General features: G+C 40.8%; 1 protein-coding gene across 7 annotated transcripts; it reads left to right on the forward strand.

Moving 5' to 3' along the window:
* Positions 1 to 1,565: 1,565 nt before the first annotated feature.
* Positions 1,566 to 22,774, forward strand: picalmb (phosphatidylinositol binding clathrin assembly protein b). 7 transcript variants are annotated; one of them, XM_085243694.1, is made up of 23 exons: positions 1,566 to 2,271; positions 6,894 to 7,036; positions 7,166 to 7,241; positions 7,332 to 7,434; positions 8,961 to 9,054; positions 9,251 to 9,362; positions 9,470 to 9,576; positions 9,664 to 9,705; positions 10,775 to 10,860; positions 10,981 to 11,104; positions 11,217 to 11,350; positions 12,774 to 12,874; positions 13,050 to 13,202; positions 13,568 to 13,651; positions 15,395 to 15,487; positions 15,717 to 15,827; positions 17,449 to 17,565; positions 17,673 to 17,703; positions 17,820 to 17,919; positions 18,899 to 18,958; positions 19,328 to 19,432; positions 19,822 to 19,927; positions 21,363 to 22,774. In XM_085243694.1, the coding sequence occupies exons 1-22, from the start codon at positions 2,142 to 2,144 to the stop codon at positions 19,912 to 19,914; spliced, it is 2,199 nt and encodes a 732-aa protein (XP_085099820.1). In that variant the 5' UTR covers positions 1,566 to 2,141; the 3' UTR covers positions 19,915 to 19,927; positions 21,363 to 22,774. The 7 variants fall into 7 exon arrangements, with proteins under 7 accessions (XP_085099820.1, XP_085099821.1, XP_085099823.1 ...); XM_085243695.1 differs by lacking the exon at positions 19,822 to 19,927; XM_085243697.1 differs by lacking the exon at positions 15,395 to 15,487 and having other exon boundaries at positions 1,567 to 2,271.
* The last annotated feature ends 130 nt before the right edge of the window (positions 22,775 to 22,904 follow it).

The raw sequence follows: 22,904 nt of genomic DNA on the forward strand, positions 1-22,904 counted from the left end.
GTATTATCCCATAAGAAAACACTTCACTCTCAGTGTGCAGGCTTACTGAAGTTTCCAAAAATAGCATGGTAGCCTTCAGCTATCAGGCCCCTGTCCAAATGGAACCAGCTCTTAGTTTGGGTTCAGGAGACAGACACCCGCTCTATTTTTAAGATTAAGCTTAAGACTTTCCTTTCTGATAAAGTTTATAGTTAGGGCTGGATAAGGTGGCCTAGAACAATCCCCTAGTTATGCTCCTTTAAGCTCAGGCTGCTGAGGGACCTCCCATCATGCACTGGGCACTTCTCCACAACTCTCTTTTCATTCCTGTTGGTTATAGCACATCTGCATGCCATTCACTTTCATCTACTCTCCCCCACAGTTTGTGTTCTGTCCTCATCTCCTCCCACTCTCCTTTCTCTCCATCAACCAGTCACAGCAGATGGCGTGGTCCCTCCTTGAGCCTGGTTCTTCTGGAGGACTCTTCCTTTCAATATGAAAGCACCTGGGGCGGTTGTTGTTATGAATTGGCACAGAAAATAAAATAAAAATGAACTGAATAATACTACATGTGAACTACTAAATATCTTGTATGGTTTTTAATTTTTATCACTGTTTTTTAATGGAAAGCACTTTGGTCAACCATGTTGTTTTAAAGTGCTCTATAAATAAAGTTGGATTGGATATTTGTGTAGAATTTTTCTTCATTTCTTAATAATGTTGCAACCTTACTTACTGTTATGATTTACTGATGTTATTTAGTTCAGTATGTTTCACTGTAAAGGTTGAGGATGTGTGTAAATAACAAACCCCTGTTAAGGAGACAGGATGGCTAGCCTTAGCGACAAGTCCACGTTGACCAGACAGATAAATGAGGCGATTGTCACTCAGCAGTGATAATGGGAATTTCTCAAGGACTGGAGGAAGTTATCATAACAAGTTTAAAACTGTTCAGTCTCTGTGTTCTGGAGTAAGATAAACCACCCGTTCAACCTACCATGAAGCCTTGGGCTCATTGTGCCTCACAGCCATTCCTGGGGAAAATGCTTGCTCTAGCAAACCAAAGCCACACTTTTGCTAATGCAATCACACATTTTTACACACTGGAACTTGATCGTTATTATTTACAGGGAATAATAACAGTTTCTGAGAAAATAAAATTCTATCCACTTCTTCTTTTCACACCAAAACGAAACAGGAAACTACATTTAAGTTTAAATCAGGAAAAGTATGTAAATGGGAGGTCTGCTTATCCTACTGGCCATTAAATTTTTTTAAATAAATTAAAATCACATGTATTTTTTCAAACTCAGTATTAGTAATTCCTTTGAAGTGTGTACATATTGAAAACACAAAAGTCCAACTCTCACTGCACACTCCTGTCCTCAATCAAAATACAGGCTTCATCTCGACATCCAGGCCTCACTGACTGAACCTATCTGCTTTATTTCAGCTGGTCTGCGATCAGTTTGTACACACCTGCACGGCAGCGGACCTAGTGGCGTGTCTGAGGAGGCAAATCTGACTCAGGATCTGCAGCACAGTGTGTCGTGTGTAAGTATTTTTCCCCACTTCATAACAGAAAAGAGGAAAGCAGGCCCGCCATTTCCCCTCCTCAGTGGTCTCTTTTTCAGTCCTAGCTTGTAAAGCCGACCGACGGTGGCGGCGGCGACATCGGCGGGAGGAGGCGGAGGAGAAGGAGGAGCGGCGGAGGCAGGCAGGCGGGCAGGCGAGCGGAGAGACGCAGGGATCTGGTGTGCCACATCGGGATGAGAGCGAGGCTGAGATCCGGGTCGAGTGAGTCAGCGAGTGGACCTTGCAATCACGGCATCCTTAAAAACTGACTGATTCTGGACGGAGCCGAGCGGCACAACAATACATAAACTACCGAACATTTTTTTTTATTGTTGTTGTCATTTTTTGCTTGTCTTTATTATTCCGCCCTCCCTCGGTCTGCGCCTGCCATAGCCTTAGTTCTGATTTTCATTTCCACCAAGCTGGGTGAAGCGGGGGGGGTCCGGTGAGGTAGCGGTGTAGGAGGAGGTGGAGGGTTTATTAATTTTTTGCTGTTGTTATTGTTTTCGTACGAGCTCATATCTGAAGGCAAACCCAGACGAGCCTCATATTTTGACAGCCTTTTGTTGCACTGACTGGAAGCGAAGATGTCGGGGCAGAGCATTACGGACAGGATAACTGCAGCCCAGCACAGTGTAACGGGATCCGCCGTGTCGAAAACAGTATGCAAGGCCACCACGCACGAAATAATGGGCCCGAAAAAGAAACATCTGGATTGTGAGTATCTTTAAACACCACACGGGTTTTGGGGTAAAACCACCACTGAATTTTCTTCCCAGTGGAAACTAAGCTAAGCTATATCGATAGCTGAGCTATTAGGCCTCAAAGCCTTTAGCACAGGCTACGTAGGCTAAGATGCTAGCGCTTGCTCATGACAGGGAGATTAGTTATATTGTTTAAACACTGACCACAGGCCTTCTTGAAATAGTTTTGAACGTAATTACGGAATCTTAAGATTGACAGCCTTTATTTATGCTTACAGTTAATTTAGCCTTTTCGTTTTACATATAAGTTGCTGTAAACCTAGCTTTTTTTTCTTTTAGCTCCCACTACTTCCTATATTTACTCATAGCTTGAAATTATAGCCGTAATTCGCTTATGTGACTGCTGCTTCATACAGAAAATCCTTACAAAATATATCAGGAAGCTGTGGGCCCTTGCACAACATTTCCAGGAATGCTCTCATCTTTAGTGGAGTGAGTGAGTAATTTGATACCTGCTGATACACTGAGGTGACACTGAAGGAGCAAAAAAGAAAAATCACAGTTTGTGCCTGGAGTACCTTAAAGGACACGGACAGTACATGACACATCTATGACAAGAATACATATGCACCCTGACGCAGGCACAGGGGCTTAAACCCTCCTCTGACTTATGAGTACATCAGAGGGGTCACTGCTTGTGTGTACTTATAGATGCAGCGGTAATATTTTTCTGCATTTTGATCCACAGAAATTAAAGCAATGAACATGGTTTTATGAAGGCCCTGTGTCTTCATAAGAGTTCAGTGTGTGTGTGTGTGGAGGGAGGGGGGATTGTATATTTATCTACCATGTTCAAGGCTGCTAACCCAGCACAGTGGTTTTTGGACTCAAGAAGCTAAAACTGTGGTGAGTATTTTGGGTTGATGGTAAAGCTGCAGGTTCCACACCTGTTGTTCTGCTCAGACGACTCCCCTGAGGTGACATGAGTGAAAGTTGGCAGAGTCATACACTGTTGGACTGATCCCAACAGAAGCCATAAATCCAGCGTGACTGAGATGCGTCTCAGCACACACAGGACAACCTGTATGTGTGTGCGTACATAATGCCACAAGGCCCTCTTATTGTATGTTGACACTTAAGAAAGGTCGGTTGTCTGGGTTGGCAGGCTTACTTATGTTTTCTCAATTTTTAATCTCCATTTTGACACAAATTTTCTGCATTTTGAGTAAGTTTAGGAGGATTACTTTCACTAGAGAGTTGAAAGTACTGTGAATGACTGGAGACACACCAGAACGATACATGTGGTGCTTTTTAAAAAGTGCGTTACGAGTAAAAGAAGCTACAGTTAGCTTAATATCTGTAAATTTTAATCTGTATAATCCTCAGAATTCTTTCAGATTCACATATTTCACAAAGTTTTAAAACACATGACTAATGACAGTAAAGGTGTGTGTGTGTGTGTGTGTGTGTGTGTGTGTGTGTGTGTGTGTGTGTGTGTGTGTGTGTGTGTGTGTAGTCGAGTGTTTCAGGCTCCAGATGCATGCAGAGGGAACATTATAGGAATCTGATCATTTATGCGGCCTATTGTAGAGACTGAAAACACATTTGAGAAGCTGTAGTCTGTAAATGTTTTATTTTTTTAGGTTGTCCTTAAATCTGGATATAGCAGACACCTTTTTTTAATGGAGGTTTTCAAGTGTAAGAAGAAAGTCGAAGTTCTCAAATGTCAAATATCATTCAGTTTAATGCAGATGTAATAGAAGTTTTTCTACAGTCCGCATCATTGTTAATGAAATCGGCACTTCTTTTATCAAAGGAAAAAGTAAACAGGACAACCAAATGTTCAGTTTTGTCAGTTTTCAATACTCTGATGCACTCGGCAGTATGTGCGTATGTGGAATGGAAGAAGAGCTCAAAGTGCACAGTAGTAAAAATCAAGTGTATGAATGTAGCTTGTAGTGTAGCTGAACTTTGAATCTATTAAAACTATACAGGTGCTTCATAAATAAAAGTCCAAAGTCTGATAGCCACCTCTTATGTGACACTGTCTGACTGGTAATCATAATCAGCTTTAAGTAGACATCATTAACATAGACTCATGGACTCATTAACAGTTTGATCCACAAAATGCCAGAAATTTAAAAAAAAAAGAAAAGAAAAAAGGTGTCTCATAGTTTAAACCTCAACCTTTACTTTAAAGTCACATTTAAGTAAAGATGGGGAATTCAATAGCAGAGTGTGCAGAGGATCTGCAGAGTAGTTGATAATTAATTTTGTTATTCAGTTAATCAATAAATTCTGTTAGTTATTGCTATTAGTACCTGAGTGACTGCTTAGTTTGAGTAGTGGAGGTGAGGAACGAGTGACGCTGAGTCAATGGGCCAAAATGTAACTTTATTTTATGAAACATGTCAGATCAGTATTAAAAAGTTCACAATGATCAGTCAAAACATGGTGGAAGAATTTACACACATTTACATTTTTGTCATTGTTTTTTTTTTAAGTTATCACAATAAGTAACTAATTCATCATTTATATCCTGTCTTATAGCTCCTGTGGAAAGCCTCCTTTCTCTTAGTTGCTCTGTCCTCACTCTGATGCATTTTAGGACTAAAGGCATGTTTAAGATGACACACTAAGACTGATTTCTGGGTCACAGGCACAAATCAGTGTTATAAAAATACTCTTTTATATCATTGTGCTCGCATAGTCTCTCTCTCTCAATTTTTTTTCCAAGATAAAATAAACTAGCAGCAAATAATTATTCTCTATTATAAATATTCTTATAAATAAAGCCCTGTTTTTAACACGTTCTAGCTGATCCTGCATTGATTGTCGTTACATGGATTTAAACTGCATAATGAGGACTAAATGCGGATTTATTTTTAATGCACAGTTCAGTGGCATCACTCATTGTCATGACAGTTACATGAATACATTTGTGTCTTGTGAATTGATTCACTTAGAAATCGTTCATGTCAGCCACTGTGGACATTTAGCAGGCTGATTATAACATGACAGTGCTGTCAGTGCATCCTCCTCCCCCATCTTCTTCCTCCTCCTCCTGCCTCGTCTCCTCTCTGTCGTCGTTTTCTTCTCTGGGCAGTTCAGCCACCCATGCTAACTTCTCTGCTGCTGCTTCTGTGGAAGGTTATCCTGTCCTACTTAGAGTCCCCCGCCTTTTGAAAAGTCAAATATAGGACAGAAATGGAGGCCCAATTACCTCTTCAGTCTGATCGCTTCTGTGAATGGCAGGGTCATTAGCACTGATGTACTCGGCTGCTTCGAGTAGTATCATTCAACCAGCATATGGGTGTGGGGAGAGCATATGATCAGAGGAAGTGGGACAGAACATGTATGGTTAACATCTTATGCCCTGCACTTTATACTGGTCTGATAGAAGGGTGGTTTGCTGCCAGTAATAAGCTAGATTAGTTTCAGGTTTCTGCTGCAGTGATCCCTGATTGTACTCAAACAACAGTATGATGATTTAGTCATTATCATGCAGATTTTATGTGGAAAACCGCTTTTCTTAAATACCCTTATTTGGCCAATTTACCTCACTGCTCCAGAGGATTTTGGATAGAATAATAGCAGGACTTCAGGACTACAAGAACCTTTTGTTACTACCTGATCTGTAAGTTACTGGTGTGATTGTTTAATTAACTGCATAGACTTTATGTGAAGCAGAAAAAAGCTTGGCAGATGTTAGAGGAAACAGCACCAGAGCTGCCATTAATAATACAGAGATCAACAACGCAGTATAATTTTTTAGGTGCACGTATTGGACTTGGAGATTTGTGATCAAATATTCACCTATTTTATGTCCAACAATATGAAATTAAACTGTAAAATGACTAAACGAGATGGGAAATACTCAGATTTTAGAGCTGTTGGTCACATTTGTTTGGCAAATGATAATTCTGTTATCCACATATGTTGGACAGTTTCTTAACAGTTTATCATTTACAGTGTCCTAGCTGATTGTATTTTATAGTATTATCAATGGTGTTTTCTGTTAAGCTGATGGTGTTGTGTTAGATTAGAAAACATCAGTAACATAGTTGGTCTTTACAGCATTTTTAGATAATTTTGAACAGTCTTCCTTCACCATTTTCAGTTTTGTCTCGACTGATCGCCAGCACAAAACGTAGTAATGTGAATTAGCCTGTGTCGCAATTTTTGGGATTATTTGCCAGCGTTGGGGTTAACAGGTGAACAAGTTGAACTACTGTGAGCACAGTGACCTGCTTTGGAAAACATGGAAATTAGATGAACACCGGAGACCAGTTTTAAGTTTGCGCATCTGTTGTTAGTTTCTAATTTGTCACAGTAGACAGCGGCAGGTGTTGGTCTGTTTGCTGGTTCAACATAAGGCCTGTCTGACAAAAAAAATGATACACTGGGAATGGATTCCTGATGAACATTATTCAATGTTTGTTGGCATAATATGCATCTAAATCAGCGGACAAATGGGAGCTGTTGGGATCTCAGGCTACAGGTCAGAACAGTGGAGCTTCAGATAAGCCATAAAAAGCAGTAAAATGCCTCATTCAGACTGCAGTAGACAACACTGGACAGCCTCCAGTTATTAAAAACTGTAATTTAACTGTATGAAATCTCTTTTGTTTTAAGATTTGATTCATTGCACCAACGAGATGAACGTGAACATTCCCCAACTGGCTGACTCGCTGTTTGAGAGGACCACCAACACCAGCTGGGTGGTTGTGTTTAAATCCCTCATCACTACACACCACCTCATGGTCTACGGTAACGAGGTGAGACACTTGATCCCATTCCCATTACGATCCAAGCCAATGAACTGGTTCCACTTTAATGGCAGAATATTTGAGTGTCTGTTTCACCAATTAGTGATGTTGCCTTAACTGTTGTCACGCCTCCTGCAGCGTTTTGTCCAGTATTTGGCTTCAAGGAATACACTTTTCAACCTCAGTAACTTCTTGGACAAAAGTGGATTACAAGGTAACGTTTTTTGTTCTTATCGTGGAAGTTTCAACAAAATACGTAAATTGTGATAAATGCTTATTTGTCACCTCCTGTCTTGCGTTCCAGGCTATGACATGTCTACATTCATCAGGAGGTATAGTCGATACCTGAATGAGAAAGCAGTTTCATACAGACAGGTTGCCTTTGACTTCACAAAAGTTAAACGCGGGTGAGCACTGAAACCGATTTCCTATTCTACAATAAAAGCTGTAAACTTGCTTTCCCTTTAAATATGTTTAAAGAAAGAATGTTTACATCTGAAGCAAATAATAATGCTCATTGTGACTAAAGCTGGGTTGTTTTAATTCATCAAATAGTGAAATATAGTGATCAGTTACTCACGGCTCAGAGAGGTCTTTAAATACGTTGTCTAAACTGTCTAAATTGGCTCTTTTTTTGCATTTTTGACTGTTAAGCCGTCTCAGCAGAACTTGTATCAAATTAATAGTAATAACCCATTTTTTAAAAATTACATAGAGTCAAATAGCAAATGATAAATTAATCAGTTGATTCACAAAAGATTAATTGTTGAGCATTTTTATACTTCCACAGCAGAGTTAACAGACCTGTTGTAATTCGTCTGTAATTTGTTTTCCAAATAAAGTTTAGTATATACTTTTTGTTGTTGTAATGGAGGAACATGACACTCAGTTTGCTGGACAATAGAGCTTTGTGCTAAATGGTACTGCTTGTTCTGGCTTCTCCAGTATAAAGATTTCAATTTTTAATTTTTTAAAACAACTTTTTGAAGCTGTGTATGTTTAACCTCCTAGGACCTGGCGTCCACATATGTGGACATCACATTTTGGGTTATTTAGACCAAAAGCACGGTGGCACGGTGGTTAGCACTGTTGCCGCACAGCAAGAAGGTCCTGAGTTCAATTCCAACATCAAGTCTTTCTGTGAGGAGTTTGCATGTTCTCCCCGTGTTCGCGTGGGTTTCCTCCGGGTACTCCGGCTTCCTCCCACCGTCCAAAGACATGCAGCTTGTGGGGATAGGTTAATCGGATAATCCAAATTACCACTAGGTGTGAATGTGCGCGTGAATGTGAGTGCGAATGGTTGTCTGTCCCTGTGTGTTAGCCCTGCGACAGACTGGCGACCTGTCCAAGGTGTACCCCGCCTCTCGCCCTATGACAGCTGGGATAGGCTCCAGCGCCCCTGAAAAGGATAAGCGGAAGCGAATGGATGGATGGATAGACCAAAATACTCAATTTTGCACTACAAGGGCCTGATATCCTCTTACGAGGACATTTTACTGCTACTGTTCTATCAAAATTTTAAACGAATATCCTCATATGTGGCGCTTATTTTTCTTAAAAACAAAAATAAGGTAAAAAAAAAAAAATTGGTAATTCTTTGTTTTTACATTCATATGCCCCAATATGCCCAAATATCAAAGAGAAATTAAAAATGCCTGCCATGGAAGAGTTTGGGTCTTAGGAGGTTAACTGAAAATCTCTAGGCTTCAGATTGATCTCCCCTTCAGCTGTGACAAATTACAGCAACATTTTCCTGTTCTGTTTTGTTTTTGACATTTTAGAGCCTGCTGACAGATTTATCGGTAACTATTTGCAGCACTATCATCAGTGTAAACCCATAAGTCAGTCTGTTTTAATATCTGCACTGTTTGCTTCCCCATCTCTCCTCTCCTCGTTGCCCTCGCCTGCTCCGACTCTGCGTGTGTCCACACAGAGTGGACGGCGTAATGAGGACCATGAATACAGAGAAGCTGCTGAAGACTATCCCCATTATTCAGAACCAGATGGACGCCCTTCTCGATTTCAATGTGAGTTTAAGGTGAAGCCCCCCCCCCGTGGTTCTGCAGCTCGTGTAGTAAGAAGCTGCTCATCTGGAGTGTGCAGAGTGCACCGAGACTGCTGTATTTCCCTAATTCAGAAGCAGACTTTTTGTTTTTTGTGTGGCAACAAATCGCTGTGCAGAAGCTTTAAAGATAAATGTCTCGGCTGATTGCTTTCCCTCAGGTCAATGCCAACGAGCTGACTAATGGAGTCATCAATGCAGCCTTCATGCTGCTCTTCAAAGACTCCATCCGGCTCTTTGCTGCTTATAATGAAGGCATTATCAACCTGCTTGGTAAGACCTTTGCGGACTCACCTTGTCTTTGTAAATCCTGTGCTGTTGTTGGCCATTACAAGTAAATACAATGTTTTTTTTCTTTTTTTATATATATAACCAAACAGAGAAATACTTTGACATGAAGAAGACTCAGTGCAAAGAAGGTCTGGACATCTACAAGAAGTTCCTCACTCGAATGACCCGGATATCAGAATTCCTGAAAGTAGCAGAGGTAAATTAGACTACATTTATCTCCACAAATGCTCCTGCTGTCGTGAGTGCAGGGAAGCAAACACAACTCGCTCTTTCTTTCTAACAGCAGGTGGGAATCGATCGAGGAGACATTCCAGACCTTTCACAGGTAAGCGTCAGAAAACCTGAGGTTTCCACTCTTATTAGGAAGACTTTTCTTTTCTTTCTGTTACTGCCAGCTCTAACTGCTTTTTTTTTCTTTTTTTGATTCAGCATTGTCCTTGTTAGACTAGAATATAGTATACTCGGCTCACATTTTATTTACAATTAGGCACTTTGCATGATTTCCTTCTTGGGCGCATGTCTGCCAGAGGAGGCGGTCCTCTTTTCCAGTTCCCTATCCTCTTTCTTCCTCTTCTGAATCTCCTTCTTTTCTTCTTGCCCCCAGTACCTTCTTCTAATTCTTCTGACAGTAAATAAAGGTGTGGAGTCCTCACACTATAGTTGAAGCCTGCATAGTGGCAGATGTTTCATAATTTACAGTAAACTGTGCACACTGTTGTGCTCGTCTGGGGGACCAGTTTTACATAAATAATTTACCCCCGAAAAACTGCAGCTAAGAAGCCTTTCCTCTCACTGTCACCACCTTTATATTCTGTATTTTCCCCTTATCTTTCCACTTTAGTTCACAGTTTGTGTAAGTACTATCATTCCACTCTTCTTCTTCTATGTCCGTGACTTGCCTCAGTGTTGTCTTTTTGCATGCCTCTGCTCTGACTCTGTCTCCTACATCGTGGTGAAAAACAGTTGAAGGAAAAAACACTCGCCGTGGTAAAATTCTGTTCACTTTTGGTCATGTTATTGAGGTGTAAGCAAGCATAGCTCATCTCCTGTAAAATGGCTGCCCCGTTGTGCTTAGACACCGCCACTTCAACAACGGCTGGGTTGCTGAAAGTGTTGTGGTGCTGTACGTCATCCCACACAGATGTTACTCTCATCCAAAGTAGCTCTTTGGCTGGAATGTAGTTATCGATCAGTGGTGGGTAACTAATAGCCCAAAGCTACCAAAAACGTGCAGATCAAAGACATAAATTGGCTGTCTACACCTGAGTTTTCATGGTGTGGTGTTTTGTACTCTATCTTGGTTGCTCACCACTGTCTTTTATGGTCTTCATGTCTATGTAGACTACATTTTCTGTCTCAGGAAGTCACTGACTCTATGTTCTCTGTCACGACAGGCTCCTAGTAGCCTTCTCGAAGCTCTAGAGCAACACTTGGCCTCTTTAGAGGGCAAAAAGGTCAAAGATTCCACTGCAGCCAGCAGGTATATAAATCCTCTTATATTTGCCTTGGATCACAGCAACTACCTCAACATTTATATTAGATCAGTCATACTGACTTATCTGTGCTGCACTGCATCTGGTGTGAATTTGTTTCCCTGCAGGGCCAGCACTCTGTCCAATGCTGTGTCATCACTGGCCAGCACAGGGATGTCTTTCACTAAAGTCGATGAGCGAGAGAAGCAGGCGGCTCTCGAGGAGGAACAGGCTCGACTCAAAGCTCTCAAGGTTAATGCATTTTTGAAACGAAAAATGAAACATTATTTCACGTGGCATGCATTAAATCTCCCCAGCGTTGGCTTTTTTTTTTTTTTTTTGACTGGACTTCATTACTCATCAGGAACAAAGGCTTAAAGAGCTCTCCAAGAGGCCTTCATTTGCCACGACTGATACATCACCAATCTCCACCACTGGGGGCACTATCAGCACAGCACCAGCCATTGATCTCTTCTCTACACCCAGCTGCTCCAATGGGTACTGCTTAGATCTATATTTTGTACTTGAAAAGAAAGCGCTTCAGTAACTAATTTATAACATATAAAATTGTGAGTAATTAGGACATGTAGGGAACCTTTGCCAGCATTGTCGTTGCAGAAGAAGGTATCAAACAGTCACGATGAGATGCTCATGCTAGTAATGACATGAGAGGATGTACATGTGAGATAGCTGAAGCAGTTTATTAATCAGCTGAAAAGTATTTTGTTGGTTTTCTTGATTTTGGGTTTGAGACTGGTGATCATTCAAAAAATTACATGATCTCACCGTGTGCCCAGGGAAAGGATAACGGGTACGTTTCACCCTTCATAATGCTTCCTCTTCTACAGCTGCAGTCTGTAACCCAGAGGTGTAGTCAGTTTATTATCACATTGGCGCTAGAAGCAGCCATTAGAAAATGAGTACACTGTTGTCATAAAGGGACAGACATGGTCAACAATAATATTCAGGTAGGCGGTGGCATTTAAGTGACACTCCGTTAGTGCAAATAGGCACAAAGTGTGCCAAGAAAATGTCCCCACACCATTACATCTCCACCACCTGACTTAACCAAGGCAGGATGAATGCATGCTTTCATGTTTACACTTAATTCTGACCTCACCATCTGAATGTTACAACAGAAATCAAGACTTCCTGAACAACAAATGTTTTTCAGTCTTCTGAAACATGCAAATTTTAGCCTCAGTTTCCTGTTCTTAGCTTAAGAACAGCGTCAATTGCACTTGGTGTGGTCTTCTACTACCTGTAGCCCATCTGTGCACAGAGATGCTCTTCTGCATACTGTAGTTGTAGTGAGTGGTTATTCAGGTTACTGCTGCCTTCTTCCTCTGACCTCTAACATCAACGAGGCATTTTTGCCCCAGGAACTGCCGCTCATTGAAATATTGTAATGCTCGATTTGAACTTCAGCAGGTTGTTTTGACCTTGTCTACGTGCCTCAATGAATTGAATTGCTGCCATGAAATTGACTGATTATATACTTGCGTTAATGAGCAACTGAGCAGGTGTACCCAATAAAGTAGCAAGTGAGTGTATTTACACTGAAAAGCTTAAGGGAGAGACTTCTGGTTGGAAAACACATGCTTCTATATTAAAATAATATACTAATGGTGGTTGGTGGTATAAGATGATGTATTTCTGGATCAGGGAGCCACATGACAAAGTAAAAGTTTTATTAAAGTGATTTTGCTCAATGTGTACATTTAAATATGACAAGAGCTATGAAAGCATAATATTTGATTTAGAAACAAAAAAGATTAACCCTTCCCCACTAGAGCAGCCTTTTCGGCCATTAACTCCAAATGGTTATCTGTCAGAAGAGACCAGGATAAACACTATAATCAAGCAGTTTCCGGGGCTGTATTATGGATTTGTTTACCAGGCTTTTTTCTTCTGTCCACAGTGCAGTGAAGATGGAGAGCGACCTTTTTGACCTGCAGCCTACTTTCCAGCCCTCCATGCAATCAGGCACCACAGGGCTTCCAGCAGCGACAGCATGGGCAGGTGAACTGTCGCCTCTCCCATCACGTTCCAACCAACATCTGCTTCTGGACTTTATTTGTTCTGCATGCTTTCCTCTTGTTGTTGTCTGACTCTGAATCCCACATCTTCCTCTGCTCTTCACTTTCTTCTGTCTTTTGCTTTTCTGTCTCTCTCTCTCTTTCTTCTGCCCGCATAGATCCTTTCACGTCTACTGAAGCTGGAGATGATTCCATGCCAAACCTTAACCCTTTCCTCTCAAAACTCGTTGTCGATGCCACTCACTTACCTGTCGTGTCTTCAGACGGTGTTAGCTTTTCCTCTAGGACATCTGGTCATGAAGTGTTTGGTGGTAACAAATCATTTTGTTTCTCAGAAGTCTTGTCGTGCTTGTTCATTTCTGTGTAGCTTCTTATAAGCATGATTAGCCTGCATGTTTTCCCTCTGCTGGTTTAGTTTGAATGTTGATTACCTGTCTGCTTATACACATCTCAGTTCTCTCTTCCTGTCTTCCTGTTCTAAGCTCAAGCTCAAATTACGTTAGCTTCTTAGCCTCTTTGTGCCTCTCATGTACCAAACAGGGTCCTCCATGTCCTGCTATGGAGGTAGTTTGGGCTCTTTTAATGAAGTTTGGTGTTGCATTGTAGTGCAAAGATGCCTTAGAGCTTTAAGTGGAAATATGTTCTTCTTTTACCAACACTATTTTTGATTCTCCAGATCGTTACAATCCCTTTATTGACACAAACTCATCCGTTTCAACCAATTACAAACGCACAGTGCGGATAGAGCACTCCATCTCAGGTACTATGATGGCTCCCCATCACAGCCTATGTTTCCTGGCAAACATAGGATCCTATGCAAATCCCCCTCCCTCCCCCAAAGAGCCATTATTTTGTCATCCATGGTAGAAATATAGGCAGAAACTTGTGTTAAAGGAAAGGTCTGACATTTTGGGAAAATATTTTAACAAATGGTAATATTTGTTAAATTAGGGTTAGGTTTGGTTAGGTTGCTGGGTTGGATCAGTGACTGTGACAGCGTTGCTCTGGAGCTGTTCCTTAGTGATTTGGGGCCATTTTGACCTGGTAGCATCACACTGTTGCTGCAAATTTATTGAAGCACATCCATGATGCAGCTCTCTTGTTCCACCACATCTTAAGTATATTGTGTTGGGTTGGTCTGGTGACTATGGAGGTCATTTGAATACACTTAACTCATTAACCAACTTAACTATTCAAGAAACAAGTTTGAGATCATTTGAGCTATAACCCATTATGCTAGTGGAAGCGGCAATCAGAAGTCAGGTACACTGTGATTGTAAAGGGGTGGATGTAGTCAGCAGCAGGTGATGAAATGATGCTCAGTTGGTGTTAAGGGGCCTGAAGTGTGCCAGGAAAAATCCTCTACACAATTGCATCACTACTACCAGCCTGAACTGTTGATACAAGGCAGAATGGATCCATCCTTTCATGTTTATGCTCAATTCTGACCATACCAACTGAATATTGCAGCAAAAATCGAGACTCCAAATCCAGGCAACATTTTTCCAGTCTTGTTCAGTTTTTGTGAAGCTGTGCAAACTGTAGATTTGTGTTCTTAGCTGGCAGGAGTGGCACCTGATGTGCTCTGTAAACCCTAGAGATAGTGTGGGAAAATTGCAACAGATCAGCAGTTTGTGAAATGCTCAGACTAGCCTGTCGGCACTAACAACCATGTCACGTTCAAAGTCACTTGAGTTTATGTCAAAATGTAGACAGTTTGAACTCTTTTAGTCAGTGTGTCACTCAGAAATAATACTACTGTAAATCCCCTCAGACTGCAGCGTGAGCCAACCAAAACTCTGGTACTTCTTTACAGTATCACAGTTTTGTTGATACTCTCTGCCTGGTTAAAGGACTAGGATTTAGTCAAAAGCCTTGTGTAATGTTATTTTGAGCTTTGAGACTTTTTCCTTAAATATTTAAAAGCCATTTCTTTTATGTGGGTTTTCAAAACATGCAGAAACTATTGGTCTTTTCAATCAGTGTAAAAAAAAAAAAAAAAAAATTCACTGGTTCATGCTTCTCATCAGCAGCAAAACAGTTTGACATTAAGCAAGCTATTTAGCAAAGTCTGACCAAGCTAGCTGCCATGTGACCTTTTGTGAATGCTCACAGCTGCATTACTTGCTTGACAGGAACAACTGCCAATCAAAATATAATGTTCCTCCAGCTGATCCGATCTACCACCAGCCATTTTCTTTAGGTGTCCACCTATTTTCAGTTTTCATGTTAAGCTAAGTGTAACATATGCTAGTCTGATCAATTAGTATTAATCTCCAAAATGTCAAACTATTCCTTTAATGCTTGCCTTTGGGTTGCTGCGGTACATATCCACCTCAAATTTTGCTTAAGAGTTTAATAACTTCTGTACATGTTAGCTCTCGTCTTTCTTTATGTAATATTGCTGTCACTTCCTCCATGTCTCTCGGCCTGGCCTTGAAATACTTTCTTTCTTCCTGTCTTTCTTTTCTTTGTGTTCTTCTTGCTTCCTGTGGCGTGTCAGACTCCTTCTGTGGTCCAGTGTCCATTGCCCAGCACCTCCCACATCAGGCTCCCTTCCCCACTGAGCCCTCTTCTGTAGCAGGTCTATTCAGAGGTAGAGTACTGAAGGCATCTCTCTGCCTCATTCATCAGTAGATCAATGCTTTTTTTTCCCATCCTGTAGAGGAAGCTGTGTTATTCTGCTCTGTGTTCAAATGTCTAGAATTTCTGTAGTTAGAAGTGCTGGTGCAGAAACCTTGGGTCCAGGCCGTGGTCAGTTTTTAGAGTATTTCTCATCTTGTAACTGTGTAACTACAGCACTCTTCTCTTTCATCTCTCTGAAGGATACTCAACACCACAGGCCCCTCCACAGCCATCAGCGGGGGGACTGCAAGTGGACTTTGAGTCAGTTTTTGGAGCCAAAGCCACAGGCAGCAGTAGCCTCAATTCTGATGGTAAGGATTTCACATTCAAGTGAACTGGCAATACCAGTACCATAGCTTTTTGTCTCTTAGTAAGGCAGACAGTGCTTAATTATAGTTTGCAGATGATGGATCAAAAACAGTCCTTCACTTAGCTGAAGAAAGTTTTTTTTTTTTTTTTTTTTTTCCTCACGAAAAGGGGGAGGAAATATCTGAAAGATAGTGGACCACATTAATGTTTTGTTTTTTCTACCATTTATTTTAGCTGTAGTTGCTTGAAGAAAAACAGTGAAATCTTGCTATTTAGAACTGCACTAAGTCATGTTATTTGCTTTAGATAGCTGTGTCTGGTCCTGACGTCAGATGCAGCTGAAACACCTGCAGCTCTCAGCCCCATCTTGCAAGTCGCCAATGCAGGAACATACTGTTGTTTTTCTTCTGGGTTATTTTTACCCCACGCTGTCTGTGTGTCTGCAAGCAGCCAAAAAACTGCATATAGTGAAGAAACTGACAGATGATAGACCTCAAATCAGAGTTAGGCTAAGAAAAATTTTCACTCGTAGTATTTTGGTGGGTATAATTGATTTTAAGAAGTGTTTTAAACACTGATAACTTACTGAATGTGCAGAATTTCAATGATGAAATAACAAATTCAATCTCTTCAAATCATCTGTTTGAACAGAGAATGAAAACAGTTTCCAGAAAACCCTGAAAGGATTAGAGAGTGATTATCAATGCACTCTAAACAAAAATGGCACCTTTGTTTTATAAGAAGGAATAAACCACATAACATACAGACCATTATATCCTTTTCATTTATATATTCAGTCCGAAACAGGCACACACCTCTAGCACTTATTGGTGTTTTTTTCTTTTTGAATCGCTCAAGAAGAAAAAACCCACTATTTCACACGTTGTTAGTGGTTACTTTAATTTCTTTAAAGCAGATGCTGCTAACATAATATGTTTTGCTTGGGGGAGAAAACTGCAGAACTCGTAATCGGCATTGTAAACTGTTTTGGTTCGCCCTTTTCTGCCCTCATAGCGCTGTTTTTGGCCCAAACAAGCAACTGTTTTCTTTTCTTTCTTTTTTAAAATCTCTAAATGTCACTTGAAGCTATCTGGCAACACCAAACTGCAGAGAAACATCATATTAATTAGCTACTAGCTGGTGCCATACCGCTGGCAGCTGACGCCAAGGTGTGCATGGAAAAGAGGATAAAGGGACCCTGATCACGGCTGCTGGATACTTGTTAGTTCTGGTATAACACAAGTGTTGCAGGAACTTTAATGATTTCAGATGTTGTCAGCTGTGGCCATATCTTTTTTTTCAGGAATAGGTAGAAGCCAAAAACTGAGCTAAAGGGCTGAAAACAAAAATCCAAATGAATAAAAGTGTCTTTTTTTTTTTTTTTTTTTTAATAACACTGGAGGTACGTTAGTCGCATTTGTAGTAATTTTATGTTTACTAGATTAACGAAAAAGGTAATACTGTGTCAGCTGGCACAGAAGGATTAAAATTCATGAAAAATAGAATTTATAATAAGAAAATAAGCCCCAGTTCTAAGTGTTTGTTACGGACGGTCTTTGTCATTATTACATTGTGACGAATATCTTTTCTTTTCTGAGCCAGTCCTCTGTTCTGTCTTGTCAGATATTACTGGGGGTATCCTGAAACCGACTCTTGCCGGCTCTAACCAGCCGTCCAATCAGCAGCCGGAGAAGTTGGTGTCAGATGACCTTGACTCCTCCCTGGCCAACCTTGTGGGCAGTGAGTGTGATGCTTTGCTTTTAGCTGCTCTAATTAAAGCACGTGTTCATTAAAGGGGGGGGAAACATTTGCAGGCTAACAGCTGCTCGTTGTATTTCCTTTTTCAGACCTCGGCATTGGAAATGGCACGATGAAGAAGTAAGTGATGCTTCGTCGCTCTGTGTGTGTGTGTGTATGCGCACGTGCGCTTCAGCGGCTCTGTGCTCTCGGGCCACTTAAGGGCTGGTGCTAACATTGGCTGTGTTAATCTGCAGTGACATCCACTGGAGCCAGCCAGGGGAGAAGAGGATGACCGGCGGCACCAACTGGCAGCCCAAGGCGGCGCCAACTACGACCTGGAACCCTGTCTCCATGGTGACACAAACAAACTTTTCACTGCAGATTTTTTGCTCTTATTCTGCTGTCAAATAGAGAGCTGACATGAAACCAGAACATCTGGGTTCTCTTACATAAACTCAAAATCTGTTACTAATTACATCCATAGCTATAAACAGAACCTTGGAACAGGTACTGGTGCTTTAAACAGTCTATAACTGTCTGTAGTCAGATACACACATATATATATATTTGGACAAAGGCACAGTTTTGGTAATTTGGTTCTGCACAACAGCTTAATGGGTTTGAAGTAAAGTGATGAGGCTGTGATTGAAGGGCAAGTCCTCAGCTTTTAATCACGGTTTTAACGAATTAAGTCCATTTTTAATAGGTTCAGAGTAATTGGACAAATTAACATAAAGATATGGGCATTATTTGAAATACTTTGATGCTAAATCAAGCAAAATGCTGAGTTTCCTCCCTTGAGATGCATCGTCAGGTCTTTACCACAGCCACATTAATACAATACTTGTGTTAAGCTCCTTGAATTAAAGCTGAAAGTCTGCACTTCAATCAAATGTTGATTGCTTTATTTCAAACCCATTGTTGAGGTGAATCAAAATTACAGCAGTGTAAAGCTATGTTGTTCAGGATTCTTTTAATGAACGTTTCGCACAATCAGTGGAGCTTAACAAGCCCTGGAGGGCTTTAGATGGCAGACATTAGTGCTGGAAAACAAAGAGTTGCTGCACGTTATTGTCGTGGGAGTAGAGGTTTTTATCTGCTCATAAAGTAACCATCGTTTAATTTTGTCAAAGCCTCAAAGGTTTCCATTTGTTGCGCTCCATATTTTGCAATATGAAAAGTAAAGAATCAGCGTGCACTGACAAGGAGGAGGTAATTAAAAAGGAGCTAGACCAGCTGTTGAGTCGCGACCTTTGTACTCCTGTCACCGTGGCTGTCACATTTAATGTTGTTGCCTTGCCTTGTCTTACCTGACCTGTTTGTGTCTCCTCAGCCTCCGTCGATCATGGCCTTCCCTGCCACCACACCCACAGGCATGATGGGATATGGCATGGTAAGTACGTGTAAAGCTTCTGTAAAACTCATTTCGTTTGAAGTGTGAAAGAAAAATAAGCTGGATATCCATTCAGGAAGTTGTCAAATCAGCTTGTTAGATAAATATTTCCCGTGCTCTTTATCACTTGGAGAATTAATTAAATGCACTTAAAGTGGGTCAAGTGACTCATTGTTTGCTGATGTAAGTATTCTCAAGGCTGATAAGTAAAGTGAGAGGTGAGTTCTCAGTAGTTTTTATTTAATTCAGTCTATAAATATTAATATTCAGTTTTCATCAGCAGATAGATCTGAGAGATTCAGGATGATGTGATTGTGTTGTTTGTGCTCACTACTGACCCCTCTGAAATTGATGTTTAACTTGCTGCAGCCTCCACAAATGGGCTCTATGGGGATGATGAATCCGCCTACCATGATGTACTCCCAGCCGGTCATGAGGCCACCCAACCCCTTTAGCTCTGTGTCTAGTGCTCAGGTGGGTGCACGTTAGTTTGCTCCGGGTTGATGCACAGTAAAGTTTGCACAGTTATCAGGTTGAGTAAACTGGTGTATCCATTGTGCTGTGATGTGCACCATGATTAGTCACTGTAAGTTTTGTTGTCAGTGTGATATTGCTGAGGATGATGACAGTTTTAACAAATGAACCCTTCACTCTGTAGAGCTGAATGGGACAAAAACTGTGAATCATCTCCCTTGTTTTGACTCCCTGTTCCAAAAAAAAAAGCCTTTTTTCTTTTTTTTTTAATTAACCCTTCTCTCATACATCACAGCTTCTCCAGACTAATCTCATCCCTCCTTCAGTCTCTGTACTGACTCTGACTTCTCCTCTGGTCCTCCTACCTCCTGTATTTCTCCCTGAAATAGCCCTCTGCAGCCTCTAGTCCTTCCAGCCAGAGTCCTCTCCGAGCCCCTGGACAGGACCCGTTTGCACACCTCTCTCTCAAGGATTTCTTGTAGAGCATCTCTTTAGGTACATCATGCTCTTTGCTTGTGGATGCACCTGCATGCTTTGCATGTCCAGTTATCCATTTGTTTAATTTGTATTCAGTATAAATCCATCTGATTAGATGTATTGCTTTTTACTAATGTTAACGTGGTGTTGCTCAGATTGCTTGCCTTATTGACAGATTTAGCCATACTCATTCTAACCCCTAGTTCATCCACTATCACCACATGTTGCTCAAACCTGTTTTCTCTGAACTGTGTAGACATTGGTGAACTAACAGCATGTTTGCTAAGCTCTGACCTAACATATATATATATATATATATATACTAATGATAAATGTCTCATTTTGCTATCAGAAACCTACGTAAGCAGTAGCTGCTAATGAAGCTAATGTTATATCCATGTATTAGAGAAATTAAATTAATCATCATGATCCAAATAGAGTGTTTTATTTTATGTGAGAAACAAACATTGTGTTTGAAATGATGGCGTTAGCAGATAGCGTAATAGAAATTAACAACTATGTGGGATTTAGCCACTAATCTGAATTTCACAGTTGTCAGACTAATTTCCATCAAGTTTCTATTATTGTAGTGTAACCACACTAATTAATGGTGGACCTAATTCTGTTAACTACTGTAGCTTAAATTAGGAGAAGTTCAACGCTGCTAACAATTTCTGTACCTTTTTTTGTTTGTTTTTGTACTCTGGAAGTCTAAAAACAACAAGTCCTGCCCTTAAGAAACACTTCGGCATAAATTTGAATGCTCTTTGTATTCATGGTGCTGTCGTTGGCGAATGTGCTCATGAACAGGCTGGTTCATGGTTAACAGTGTTAAGACTCCTAGATATGAAGATTTTGGGTTAATTTAAGGTCCCAGTCACATAGGCCTAGAGACTAATCAGTAACAACCTGGATAAAGAAATATTCATCCCCCGACCATTTGGCAAGTGGTTGTTGTTAGTTGCAAGATGAAACTGGTTGCCAATCTCCTTTCGATTGCTTTGGTTACTTGCAGTTTGGATGAAAGATGCTGCTCTTGGATTCAACAGTAAGGCAAAAGTTGTGAATGGTCTGTTTCCAGTTTGTCACATTTCCCAGTTTGACTTCCACTGGGTGAGCAGTTGACAGCTCAGGATCTACCATCCAAACTACAGATGACCATGGCAATCTGTCAGTGATCGACGCAAGGAGGGGTTTTTTGGAGCAGCACCCTCTTTTCAACAGATTTCACCTAGCAAACTTCAGCAACCACTTGGGTTTTCCCAAGCAGCCAGTCATCAACTGGTCTTAAGGGCCTATGCGACTGGACCTAAGAGAGAATGCTCCTCTCTTACTTGTTATCACTGCCAGGATATATCAGTGTAAGGTTTTGACTGTTAACAGTTGCTGGACTGGATTATGTCTGCAGGCATTTTAGTGAGTTTCTAACATTGTGCATGACCTTTTCTTGCAGATGCAGTTCATGTAATTTGAAGGAAGTGACTCTTGGAAGATGAAAGCACCCAAGCAGCAAAACTTTGTCCTCGTTGCAGTCTTCAGAGAAACATTCACACAATGGTGCAGCGACTGTCAGAAACCATGCTAACAATGTCCAGATGACGTTTGGCGATAGCTCACACCCATTATTCTATAACTTGTCCGAGACGTCGAGTGATGCTGCTGTCTAACCCACCCACCCCTTAAGAGGACTCCTTATCCGTTTTACAGTGTAATCTGTAAAGATAGTTTTGGGTGCTGAGAAACTTAAATGTTGATGTATTTGGACATGCTGTGGTTGGATATAAAGGGTTGATGTTCAGAGGGGAGGGAGTGGAAGGGAAAGTAGAGCAGTCCTTCCCTTTCTTGATCCAGTCATCAGTCATCTATTCCCTACGGTTATTTAACTGTCACTAAGTAGTGATGCTAATGACGTTTACACCTGTTTAGTTTTTGTCTTTTTTACCGTGTTTACAGTAGACATTCCTTGTGTGTTGTTTGTATTTATTTATGATTATTGGTTTAAGATTGGGGGGAAAAAATAATAATAATGTAAAAACTACAGAACACGTGGGAGTGCTTCAGCATTAAACAAGGATCTCAGACTATCATTAAGAGATAGAGTTAAAAAAAATAGCTATTATATAAATGACACCTATTAAGCGGAATGATAGAGCACTAAATATTCTTTTTGTGTTAAGAAAATTTTCTACTAGGTGAAGGACTTCACAGTCCCCGTTGTAATTAAAGAGCAGGGGTTAGAGTACAAGTCAGTTAACAGTATATAGTTGATTCTGTGCCTAGGGTTTTACTTTGCAATGGATCAGTTTTTCTGACTAGTTGGAAAAAACCAAACAAAAAAACAAAAAAATAACACACTTCATCCACGAATCTGAGGCGTCGCACTGGGTGGTGGGCTCCATTTGCTTTAAGCTTGGCATGCCATTGACTCACTGACTGTAATCAAGGCTGCCTTTACTCTGAATGTGAACGAGTTGTCTTCATGTTGCACACATCTTTCCACACTGCAGTTCCTCAGTGAGAGGGGGCGGGGGTGGGAGGGCGGATGGCGTGTCCAGTGGAGGGGAAAAGAGTCGCAGATTAGTTGTAAATTAATTGTATAAAAGATCCCGAGGGCAGGGTGGCAGAGGAGACGCACTGTTGATCGGTGCTCTGTGTATATAAAACCTGACTGTTCTTTGAACGCAGACGTTGAAAGATGTATGAAATATGAAAGCAATTCAATCAAATTTGACTCTACCTAAGTTTGATTCAGGATATTCTCTGCGTTTGTCTCCGCAGATGTTTTCTTTATGTAATTAGAACGTGTAGCAGACAATGACTGAAGTCTTTTCTTTTCTTTTTCAAATAAAGAGCAGCTTCCACAAACTCTTGTTTATGTTTTGCTAGTTAATAGTTGAAGCGGTTTACCTGATAGCACTGGATTATAGCACGTTTTCACACAACAGGCTGTCACTAAATTACGTGCTGAATCTTGTGTGGGCGCAGTGTGTTCCAA

Source organism: Mchenga conophoros, linkage group LG14 (assembly GCF_057382185.1).
Source record: "Mchenga conophoros isolate Kocher_MC1m ecotype Shallow Benthic linkage group LG14, M_conophoros_male_GT1.1, whole genome shotgun sequence".
Classification (NCBI taxonomy): domain Eukaryota; kingdom Metazoa; phylum Chordata; class Actinopteri; order Cichliformes; family Cichlidae; genus Mchenga; species Mchenga conophoros.

Coding starts and splice junctions, on each gene's coding strand:
- picalmb (XM_085243694.1), top strand. CDS start 2,142: ATGTCGGGGCAGAGCATTACGGACAGGATAACTGCAGCCCAGCACAGT. Junction 9,706..10,774: donor ACATTCCAGACCTTTCACAG/GTAAGCGTCAGA, acceptor CTGTCACGACAG/GCTCCTAGTAGCCTTCTCGA. Junction 17,566..17,672: donor CCTGGCCAACCTTGTGGGCA/GTGAGTGTGATG, acceptor TTCCTTTTTCAG/ACCTCGGCATTGGAAATGGC.